The sequence below is a fragment of the Melanaphis sacchari genome, unplaced genomic scaffold, assembly GCF_002803265.2.
Source record: "Melanaphis sacchari strain LSU unplaced genomic scaffold, SCAv2.0 Contig11_pilon_pilon, whole genome shotgun sequence".
NCBI lineage: Eukaryota > Metazoa > Arthropoda > Insecta > Hemiptera > Aphididae > Melanaphis > Melanaphis sacchari.
Window position 1 is genome coordinate 3,258,096 of NW_020270469.1, and position 13,027 is coordinate 3,271,122.

Consider the following 13,027-nt stretch of genomic DNA (forward strand, 5'->3'; position numbering starts at 1 on the left):
TGAATTTATTTACGAAATAACTTAAACAAATTAAAAAAAAAAAAACCTTAAATTCATCTAGGCATGTATATAATAGAAATAATAATAATAATGAGAGATAAAACAAAATATATACTTATTATATTATACTTATATGTATATAACTAGGTATAATATTATTATTTATTATAAATATACAACTCTCCTTGAATAAAATTACCGTGGCACGTTTTCTATACATTATTAAACGTGCTTGTTGTTGCTTTCTCGAAATATTTTTTAACGAAATGTATACATTTTGAGTTTATATTACAACTATAATGATATTATAATAATAATTTCGTGACGTAATAATATACTTTGTTTTCCATCGTTCCATACGCGCACATAATATATATATATATATAATATACACGTATCACATATATACCGACAAACTCAAAGTATATATACATATTGTAATAGTAGGATATAAATGTATCTCTCTCTATATATATATAGGTACATTGATACTGTAGTTCATGGCCATTTTATTATGTATTTATCGATATGAAAGATTATCATAATATTAAAATATTGTATACACGTTTTTGAATATCACTATAGCTGTTTAATCACGTATTCGTGTTATATTGTTATTTACTATTTATCCATAAGGTTATAACTCATAGAAAATCAATCATAGGTAGGTACTTAAAATATATCTCTATTGATTTTTTTTTTTTAATTTTATTCATTGATAATCAATTTGAACAAAATAATTATTATCGTTGTTACTTTATAATGTTACGATATACACTTCAATTAAATAGATATCGTGGTTAAAATAACTTGCGTAAATAAAATTGTATCTAATATTATAATAAAATATACAGATATATAACGGAACGCCCAAAATCATTATTATGAAATATCATATACAAATTAGTAAAAGTATATTGTAGTTTATTTTTTACTAACTCCTATAAATTTTAAAAGTGTTCGATAAAAGAAGAAAGGAAAAAACCATCTATGCAAGAATTAACAAGTGAGTGTGCAGCAGGGTTCATAATATTTTGCACCGATAACATGTTACTTTTATTTTTTTCACATCAATAAACTCACGTATGGTATATGAATATAATATATAGTATTTGAACAGCAGTTTATGTCCCATCCATCACCTTAAAAGAAATCTTAGCAGTGATTTCCCAGAAAACCTCAGATAAAATATGTTTAAAACATGTGGGTATAGATAAATCAAAAGTCAAATAAAATTTATTTCAACAGTGATGCCTGAAAGCATGTATTTTGATCATTGAAAATTGTTTTTATATTTTTTTATGAAGTAAAATATATAAAATATAATAACAATACAACATCTTGATATTATATATAAGTTACAGTCTTTTAGATCACGCGTGGTTAGTTTACTGAATTACTAGGTGATATATTAATAATATACCTAGTAATATTCAATGCAAAAATATTGTATTTTTCGTTTTATTCAAATTTCATATTCAGTTATTCCATTCTATTATATCTGCAGTAAACAACTAACTTATCTGATGAATATTTTTACGATATTATCCACAACGTTATTGAACGTCCTGAAATTTAAAGTCAATCAGTATTAATTAAATAATATTTTAAGACTAAAATTCTATTCTATGATAACATTTATTATTTTAGTTTTAATTTTTTTATAATACAGCAAAGTGAGCCAAAATTATTATATTATGCAATAGTAATTGTTTTATAATCGATAAAATAATATTTCCTTTTTTTTCTTTTATAAATTATAGTGTATATTTAATTTTCTAAAGTTTAATAATCATTGTCCTTTATTCGTTTGTGCTTTTGTGTACTTATTATAAAAGGTAGCTCAAATTTAAGGTGTAGGTATCTAGATAGGTAATTAATATGATTTGTTTAATTAAAATATTTGTTCGCTTATAATTTTTTAATTATTCAACTATGGATTTCCTTAATTATGAATATCTTATCTACCATTATAATAGGTGCTATAAAATCTCAAAATATATTAAAATTACAAAAACTAATTGAGTGTTTTTGTCTCTCTCTCTCTCTATATATATATATATATATACAATGTCTAATGTTTAATAAACTATTTAATGGACTTTGATGCACGACTATGTCTGTAGTAAAAAAATACGAAAATGGTTTTAAACATATGGAAGTATATCCATATAAATATGTTGAATAAACCGCATATATGTTTATTGAACGAAATATGTATGCTATACATAATATAATATTATGATCTATACATTTATTGCTATTACTGCATATGTATAGGTATAGTAGATATTCTGAATTCCGCAGATCGTTTAAAACCACAATGTTTAAACTGAGGGTCGAAAAAGGTATATATTTTTGATTTTATACGTGTTTTGGATACAGTAAATATTTATTATATATAAACTTTATATATATATATATATATATGAGAAAGGAATAGGGAGAGGGAGAAACGACGATATATATAAATTATAAATGCTACTGCTGTGGCACTGCCTGGTTACGCTCATAGTCACACTTCTCGGATTCGCGGGTGCGTATAAAACGTCGATAAAATAAAAAATAAAATAAAATACCCAAAGTCCCTTTACGAATATATATATATATATGAGTATATTATAATATATAAATGGCGAAAAGCACACATGATATTGAAATATTATTTTTTTAAACCATCGTAAACAACGGTTATAAACGGTTATACTCTGGTGAACCGAAGTTGATGGATGCGTACAAATGGGAAACCGTACAGGTTAATACTGTACAAATGAATATATATTATATGTATAGAGATAGATGGCTGATTTTTTTTTGCCTATAATATAATGGAGACTATAATATTATACGGATGGTATATATATTACAGATAACAAATATACGTACAAAATTAAGCACCGAGCTCATCACGAGGTCGGTCAACGCGAAAATATCTGTTTGAGTACTCTTAATACGTTTTACAGACAATGTTTAGTCATCACATGTTATGTACATAATATAACTACGAGTATATACAATAGATATATAGAGTGATTGTTAAAATAGTAAACAATATAATTTTCAAGAAAAAATTCGATTTTTAATCAAAATTTTCTTATTGCAAACGTTTAAGATCACGTGATTACGAGCAGTAATTCTTGTGCTTTATATCACCCTTTTTTTCTCATTTAACTTTAGAGAAACATTTTTATTTAAAAATCTATCTTTAAGGTTTATTTAAATATATATAATGTATAAATATATTAAATGGATTCTTATTATTTTTATTTTTAAGAGGTGTAGCATTACAAATTGCATAGGTTATATGCCAAACCACTTATTTTCTTTTATAAGCAGCATTTTTTAAATGCTTATTAGTAAAAATAAATCTTTTATTAGTATTTGATATTGGTCATGTATAAAACATTTAAAAAAGTATAAAATAACAAATCTTTAAATGAGTAGTTGTATAAAAATCTAAAATTGATGTTGGTCTCATAGGAGAAAAATAATAAAGACGAATAATAAATATTAAAAACATATATGAGATATAACTACATAATGCACACACACATATATATATATATATATATATGTACATTGTGTATACAATTTATTTTAAACTTTTCGAAAATAAAATTATCCAAAATGATTACTTAACATTTATAAAAATGATAAAAATTGTACGCAGTTCAAAAGAATCACATATTGTTTTATTTATCTTCGGACAGACTTCAAGTATATAGTTATAGGTAATGCAGAAACAATTATTTTTTGCAGTCTTCGCTTGGGTGCGTAATAGCTAGTCGGGTCTTCTGTATTAGTTACATATTTTCATAGCTGTTTGGTTTTATATTTCTTCAAGTATGCACGCATGATCGATTAATATTTAATTTGGTTTTTTAGCATATGTGCGTGAGTGCCGTGAGTGTGCGTGAACTAAAATATTTGGAAGCGTGCAAACAAACGGCGGACTCGCACGTGCCTTGTTGTGACCTAAGATTGTTAAGTCGTTCTCCGTGGGACAGGTGAAATAATAACGGCGAGATCTTACACGTGGTTCGTAGGATATAATATGCGAAATACGCTTAAATTTACTTTTTTTTTTTCATAAAAACAAGGATATAGCCGATACACGCGCATGTAAGTATAGTTAAACACATTTATATGGTAGAATTTGTATAGAAATGTCATCGTTTCGGCATAAATTATATGTAATAGAAAGGAAGAAGAAAAATAATAATTAACAGCTGTGCCAAATTACATGGTAAACCAAGTATGGTATTAATTGCCAAAACGACAGCGCGACAATAAATGTTAAATTTAAACCAATTTATATGCACACTAATCGCCAATCGATGAATTTAAATTATTGCTATAATATTACAATATTATATACTATTAAATTATAATAAAGGAACTACTGCAGCGCCCGCAAACGCATAATCAATAACGGTAAATACGTATTATAATGTGTAGACATTTAAATGTAAATCTATACACTTAGGTATATTTCATAGTATAATATTTCAGTGGCCAGTTTGTTTTAAGATATTTTACGCAACGCATACTTTTAAATATGAGTCATCTCTGATTACCATAAACACGAAACTTAAATGGCTAAAACACTAGTACCTAGTGAATGTTTAAAAATAACGATAAAAAATATCTGTGGTTTGTTTTATTAGGTACTTTAATTAAATTGATAATTAATGGTTAATTTGGTTAATTTTTCATCTCTTTTTGATAAAAAATAAATTAAATTTAGTATGTTATATTTCCGGTACCTATAGGTGTAACCTGTAATCTGCATATTTATATGTACTTAAGTACTTTCCTAATATTAACTTATGATGTATAAGAAAACGAATAAGATTTGTTGAAATCTTTAAAATGAACGTAATATGATTTTAACATAATGTAATATTTATATTTATAGGCGGTTAGTTACAATAATACGTCTTGTTTAATTTGATTATTTTCAAATAACAATATAAAAGCATAGAAACTGCAAAAATATTACACTGTCCATTATTAACAAAAACGTACGTATAAAGTGATGTATAATTTATTTTTTTTTTTCATAAAATATTGTAATATTGATAAAATTAGTATTACAACTAATTTAATATATATTTATACTTATATGTAGCAAGTGTATATATTAAGTACGTATTTACTAACATATATAGTATAATGCATTTAGAGAAAAAGAATCGTATTTCATATTTTTTGGCCTGTTAGTCAGTGAAAGATTGCCTTGTAACTATATTTGAACTGTAGATTATATTATATAAATATGTACGTGTTTATACATTTACAGATATTACTTGGAATTCTGCTTAACAAATAATTTGATAGTCAAACACGCGATCATCCTCGAAGCGTTTTTTGAGCCAGTTTTAAAATAATTATAAATATTTGTAATGTAAAACGATTTATATATTATATATATATTATACTTAAATACATAATTATGTCATAAATATTTATTAGAAACTTGTATTTTCATATTTGGACAGAAATCAATAATTAATAATAATTTGCATTGGACATTATAATAATATATTACAAATATATTTTATAAGATGTTTACTAATTCGATAGATGACTAATTAATAAAAAAAAAAATATATAAGGTTTATCAAAATAAAAAAAAAAATAATATTCCTAGACTTTCATTTAAACTAAAATACGAATCCGATATATAATGTACAAATATTAATGTCGGTTGGTATTTATATAATATAGGTCCTATTGGTTGTCAACACGTGATAGTCACCAAAGAAGATATTGACAGTGTGTTTCACAAAATTATTCTGAACTCACAGTTTACGTTAATTAACCAGACCACTTACAGCGAATTATATAAACAACTAAAAAACGAACGTTTTAAACCTACATATTATTATTTACAAATAGACGATAATATAGCTAAGACCGTAGGTATATATGATAATTATACGTGGCAGGTTTTTAGCGTAAATGACTTAGCGGCACTGCTGAATGCTAAAAACGTGTTTTATACATACATAATAATACATAATATACATAATATAACTACTTATACTATGATATGTGTTAACGAAAGTAATACGAATGTTAAATAATAATATAATTTCAATAAGTATTTATCTATAGTATACTATAGTGCTATAGACTCTCAAACATAATATAATATGTACATTATAATTCAACATTCAACTCATATTCTTGATCCAAATTTATACTTTTAAATGTATTATGTATATATATATATAAGAAAATTGTGTTTTTTTACTATAATATTTTATATATATATATATATATATACAGGTGTCAGACGTAAACACGCTATGTATTAAATTTAAGCTAGTTATGGCAACAATAAATTGTGTTACATTGAGCAGGTATCGCTACTGAATCGCAGCTGTAGATAACGCTTGCAGCTAGTGCAATGCAAGATAATAATATGTAAAACGCCTGTAGTAATAGTTAATAAGATAAATACTTAAATAGTATAAATTTAATTAATCTAAAAAAAAAAATACGCGTATATTTAAGTATGGTAAATTTAATTATACATGAACAGTACACAGTGTATTGGTAAAAACTAAAAGTTTAAAAAGTACTTAAAATATGTAGATGTATGTCAAATAAATAGATAGGCGTTGTTCAAACAGAAAATAAAAATATTTCGTTTTAGAAATATACCTGGAAATAAATTATTTACGGTGTAATCGAATAAATTAATCGGTATAATCATTACTTTCTACACTTAAAAATTAAAAAAAAAAAAAGCAAAGCTTGAATCTATTAAAACTCGAATACAATTAATATAATAACTTTCAAAATGTATGAAGGCAGTGGACTATTTATTTTTTCATATACCCAACATCACGCAGTTAAATAATATGTGCGAATAAATGAAATTAATATACAACAGTGATGGGATTTTAAGTTGTAAATATTTAACTAAACCGTTATTATAATCATTAAAAGAAAATTGCGTTTTATAGAACTCGCGTCTAGAATAATTAAAAATAAGTAGAATAAGTGATGGCTTCAAAACTAAGCACATGGCCATTACTCTGATTGGATTATATACAATGAACGAAGAGTGGGAAGACACTTGTGTTCTTTTTATCTTAATGAAATATGTAGCGATAAATTGCGTTAAGAAAATCGTAATTAATTATTGTATATACTTACGTATATAAATATGAACTTCTATACAGTGTGGGCACCCTTACGTTTTTACGTTTCATATGTTATACTTATTTGTTATACGCTACGTCAAAAATAGAAAACCTTAATGTATATGTATACTATAAAATCTTTACCTATACTATATAATATTTTAATTAAATAAGTTGATTTTTATATAAATAAAACATGATTCTTTTAACTCATAATAGATTCATATCATAGATAATATACCTAATGTTATATATATTAAAGTAAAAATAATTTACTTCATTGAGCTTTATCCAGTAGGTATATTAATGTTATTATCATAAAACTATATGTACTTCTATACCAATATAATTTATTATGTTGTATGCATAATATACATTGTATACTATTTATATTCTATAGGCATACTATAGGTATACGTTCAGTTAATCTGTCGGCCCATTTAAAACAATAAAATTGTGAAAATTTATACGCCGACTGGCCGATTTTAATTAGATTCAGACCATAATATGAACGTACACACGCAAAGCATAAAAAATGATTAACAGCATGTAAATAAATTAAGTCAAATCGAGATGTTTTTGTTACGCTCGTTATGCTCCCGTGTATAACATAGAAACGTGTAAAGAACGAGTAATGAGAGTACGCATATGCATATTCGTATATAAATGTGTACTGTGCAATGTAATGTGTAAGTATTCATACCTATAATATGTTCTTATGAATAGAGTTTTGTAGTGTTGCAATTATAGTGTTTTTAACAAGGTTTCATTTAAAAAATGTATGCATAACTTATTCTACTTATAAATATGTATAGTTACTTATATACTATACTAATACTTTTGTAGTGTAGTATAGTATATAATATATAGGTAATAGAGATTCACGCGATCATTTGACTTTTTGTTTATTAATTATTATTATTACAGTGAGTCGGAGAAAGTAGATTTATCTTTTAAAATTAAAAAAAAATAATATATATATATTAAAATACGCGTACCTATATTATAGTGTATTCTAGTCTATTATAAAACGTAGGTACACACGTCGTGAAAGCAGCATAATTATACCTGTACCTTTACTTATATAAATTTGTCGTAATAAACATAATACTAATTGATCTACCTACCATATATTATCGAAAAATTCACTAATACACAAGTTAAAAATTAAAATGACAAGATCATTTTGAATGACTAATTTAATAACATTAATAGCATTTCACCTTTACCGTATATAAATATACTTTATAGTTCGGAAAACTTCGTTAAGCCTTTAATTCTACATATCATACATCTATATGTATGGTTTTATATCAAATTTATATTGATTAGTTGTGCCCTGCAGTTAACGTCAGTCTATCATTTTAAAAACAATAATACAATTCTAAGGAATAGTGTAGGTACACTGCAGCTTTAGTTTGAAATTTGAAATTGGTCAGTTTTAAATCGATTGCATTAATAATAGTCTATAGCAGGGGATGGTCATCAACATGAATAGATTCGCGGACCTGTTCATTTATAAGTACAATGATACCATTGATATCATTAGCTTGAATGCTTATAGATACATATTTTCAATTATAATAAAATATTCACAGTAATAATAACAACGACGATGAGAAAATTTTGAATTTATAAATAATAAGACACGAGCCGCATCTGACAGCGAGCCGCAGTTGGCCACCCCACGTCTACAGTACAGCAGTAGGCGTTTTAAAATCAGGGCTGATTGAATAACAGCCACCTAACTAACTTAATCGTAACTACCGTGGCTACAACTGTCATGATATATGTAATATGTATGATATGTAATGTTAATATTACTGGTAATAGGTTTGCATCATTCTGTGTACTTATATATTATTATACTAAGGTCTAGTTTTCGATGTTTAACGCGTTTCTATGTAACGGACAAGAGGTAAAAAATTTGTAAAAAAAAAAAAAATTACGTACCCGCTGCCAGTCGGTTCTTATCAGCGGCGAACAGGAAAGCGTTGCGCTGCATGAACGACACAGGGTCGATGGCTGCGGCCGCGGCCCACGGGGACTGCATCGGACCAGGCGCGCCGCCGCCCCCGCTTCCGTTTGACGGGTGCGGCCGGTGTGCTGGAACCTTGATTACGCCCGCTGCCCCCGAGTACTGTAGGTATGTCTTGTCGTCGGCCGGTTTGTTGGCCGCAGCCGCGGCCGCAGCTGCTGCTTGGTGAGCAGCGGCCGCGGCAGCGGCCATGTGCTGTTGTTGGTGCAGGTGGTGGTGAAGACCGAACACGGCCGCGTGGTGATGTCCGGCCGCGTACAGCGAAGCGAGCGCCTCCGCTGGACCGGACACGGCGGCCGCGGCCATGCCGGCGCAGGACGCCGAGCGCTTGGACGCCAGTTCGTCGGCGCCGCGTTCACCGCCGCCGCCGCCGCCGCCCCCGGCCAACAGACGGGATATGCCGAAAGTCAGGGCGCCGGGCGCCGCCGAGGTGGGTGACGACACGTCGTCCTCGTCCTCTTCGTCCATGCACAGCTCCTCGTCCGATCCGCCGGAATCGACGCGGACGTCCCGATCCTCGTCCGTGGTCGTACCGTCCTCGACCGAACTGCACTTGGTCTCGTCGACCATGTTGACGACTACGCGACGACGATTTCCGTTCAGACCACCGTTAGCCGCGCGAAAAAAATTGACCGCAGCACTAAACCTCGACGGAGACGACGATTGTCTTCACAGTACCTACAATTACGGTCACGATCTCGTACGAGTCCGATCGTATGTATTGCAGGTGCTATTGTGTGCGGACGATAGAGCCTGCGCAACGGGCTCGGTCACTTCGAACGATTTAAATGCGATCTCGCGCAGTAAGCCGTTTTAACAACGCGACCGGTACATTTCGGGAACCACGCCGACGAGTGTAGTAGCGGTTACGTCTCGTCTCATCGAATCTGCTGCAGTGGAGACGTGCCGAAGCGATCGCGGAAATCTCTGCGCGAAACGCGTCGACGGTAACGACACAATGTGTTCCTGTTCGCGTTATACGTTCCGCGTCCGCACGAGTGTACACCAATAATATCAGTGATAATAATAATAATAATAATAATATTATAAAGTAATAGTTCGTTAGGCGCGCTTGCGTGTGCGTGCGACGGTGCGTTGCGGCGCGGTTGGACACTGAGTGCGCGACGGACTGCGAGTGGCAGGCGGCGCGCGACGTCGACGCCGGCGGTAGCGCCGACCACCGTCACCGCCGCCCGTCGAGATGGGCGTCCGCCGGGTACCGCCTCGGCCGCGCTCCGATTGGCGCGCGCGGCAAATCAGTACCCGTCGTCGATGTGGTGAGCGTCGGCGGAGGGGTGTTCGGCGGCGGCGGCGGCGGTGGTGGGGCGGACGACGACGACGACGACGATATTAAAACCCATTTAACAACGCGTCGGGCGCGATCCCCTCGCGCGTATTCCTCCACACACTGGCCCGAGACTATCGCTTCACCGCGCCCGTTCGGTAATGATGTAATACGCGTGTGTTCGCGTCTTCTATGGCGCGAGTGGCCGGGTCCGCGTTCGAGCGGCGCGCGGCCACCGCGGCCTCTCTCGCACACCCCCCGTCCCTCGGAAAAAAAAAAAAAAAACATTGCGATCCGAGCCGCGCGCACCGCGGCCGCGTCCACACACGGGCGGCCGAGCGACTACGATATTGCAGCGTACCTATAACGCGCGCGAGATGCTCGGTGCCACATTACCGTACCCTTCCGCCGCACCGGCACCACTGATTTTCACGCTTATTTATAACTATTATCATTACGGTCGCGGTGCCGCTTTTGATGTACCCGAAACCCACAACGGCTATATTATAATATTATTATGACATAATATGTACCGCGTTCCTATAATATACACATAATAAAATAATAGGTACGTGCGGCCTGTGTTCGAAGAAAAGGCACGTCATATACGTAACGTCAACGAGTTGGCGAGAGGATACGTTTTTTTTTTTCTCGACATTATTGAACTGTATTAAACGAACGTTTAGACTATATCGTCTGAACATGATATTATAGTAGCTGGGTACGCAGAAAGGCGTATATAATACAAAGTTGAGTGCGTGAAAGTTGTACGTCGCAGATGTAGGTAACGAAAGGAATGGAAATTGGACGGACGTTCGTTTGGGCGATTCAAGAATATCTGAAATACATTATTGAAGTAATCAAACAACGTCTGCATACAGGTAGTTGGAGAAGTCTGAGATTGACGCAATCGATATCAGACTATAATGTAATTGTACAGAACGTTCAATAATATAGTTTGGTAACGGTCATTAGACTAATTGGTATTTGATAGCGATAAAGGATAATATTATGATGTATAATTAATAAAGTTATTAAATATTCTATGATATAAATATACAGCAGTGATATCTGCTTCATGCGGGTATTAAAATATGCATACAGTAATTAAGAGTTTCCAAACTTTTAAATATACCTAGTGTATACATATGCATACATAATAAATAATCTTTTTTTTTTTTTAATTGTAGACACTTTAACTTTTTTGTTTTGATATTAATTTAAAAGAAACTTCTGTATAAATAAAGTGGTAGGTATTACACGTGACACCAATAAGATAATACTTATTTTTAAAAGATTGGCCAGATGGCATAATTGTAGCACATATATTTAGAATATCTACATATAGAATTTATTAAGGAAGATATTACATATATAAAGGAAGATATAAGGAAGATTATATTACATCCTACTCAGGGAAATATTAAATTTTATTTTTGTATTCAGTACTTTAGTGGTTATCTCTACATCCATACTGAAATAATTTACCAACTTTGTATTCGTTATTGAAGTTCTGTCATTCAATTTGATTAGATTTTAAGAGATACAATAGTACATTTTTTCCTTCCAAAAAGATATTGTATAAATGTACTTGATTTCTACAATGATACGACTTAAACATATTACATACGAGTATTATGTTATTTTAAACTAATTTCCAATTTTAAAAAATTCTTGTAACTAATTTTTTTTTTTTAATACTTTTCAAAGTGAAAATAATAAGTCAAAAATATTTATTAGTTGTACAAAACACTATTTTAATTATCAACAAAAATCTCCAGGTTAAAATTATCAAACAACACGTGTATTAGCTGATGGTACGTAAAGAACTGCAGGCATCCTAGAAATACAAACGATACAGAATAATACGTAAAATACATACCTAATATGCACATTACACATATTTACATATAGTAAATTGAGTATGATACATATATATATTATATTACTATATCATATTTTGCGTATTTCATAGAAACAATTTATTTTTACAACAAAGAAAATATTGCAATTTTAAGCATCCATGCACGTTTATTAAAATTAAAAAAATACATAGATGCTCTTAAGACACATGCATATACATATACAAATGTTTAATAATATACTGCTATAGTCAAAATATTTTACGCTCAAGACTACGATTTCATATAAAATTATAGCGGTGGGTTACGCGCACGAGTTGTAAATAAATCCAAAGATGATAAACGTAGTTAATAAAAAAATTTTATTATTACTAGATACATAATATAAGAAGTGCCTATATAATGTTTATTACCAGTCCGTCTATATAATAATATAAAGACTAAGAGGGTTGCCGTAGACGAGCTCGTACATATCATTTGAAAAACCAATTACGTATCCGGCCCTACATTATAACTTCTAAGACGAATAATGGTTTTTTAACGTTTGTCATATCATATATCTATATAATAGCTGAATATTACACATTATATCCCAAGGTTAAAGCCAACTGTTATTTTATCAAAAACACAGAACTCTACCAATAATTATACTAACTCAACCGTTTATGTACAGCGCATTTATGCT

General features: G+C 31.0%; 1 protein-coding gene across 1 annotated transcript; it reads right to left on the reverse strand.

Annotated features, from left to right (window-relative positions):
- Positions 1 to 1,493: 1,493 nt before the first annotated feature.
- LOC112604274 lies at positions 1,494 to 10,317 on the reverse strand. The gene is made up of 2 exons (XM_025353239.1): positions 9,111 to 10,317; positions 1,494 to 1,568 (listed from the first exon to the last, which is right to left on the reverse strand). Exons 1-2 carry the CDS (start codon positions 9,763 to 9,765, stop codon positions 1,537 to 1,539), a joined length of 687 nt encoding a protein of 228 aa, XP_025209024.1. The 5' UTR covers positions 9,766 to 10,317; the 3' UTR covers positions 1,494 to 1,536.
- Positions 10,318 to 13,027: the final 2,710 nt, after the last annotated feature.

Excerpts from the sequence above, each read along its gene's own strand:
- LOC112604274 (XM_025353239.1), bottom strand. The coding sequence starts at position 9,765 with ATGGTCGACGAGACCAAGTGCAGTTCGGTCGAGGACGGTACGACCACG. Across the intron at positions 1,569-9,110 it reads TAAGAACCGACTGGCAGCGG|GACGTTCAATAACGTTGTGG; the intron begins GTACGTAATTTT and ends TTTAAATTTCAG.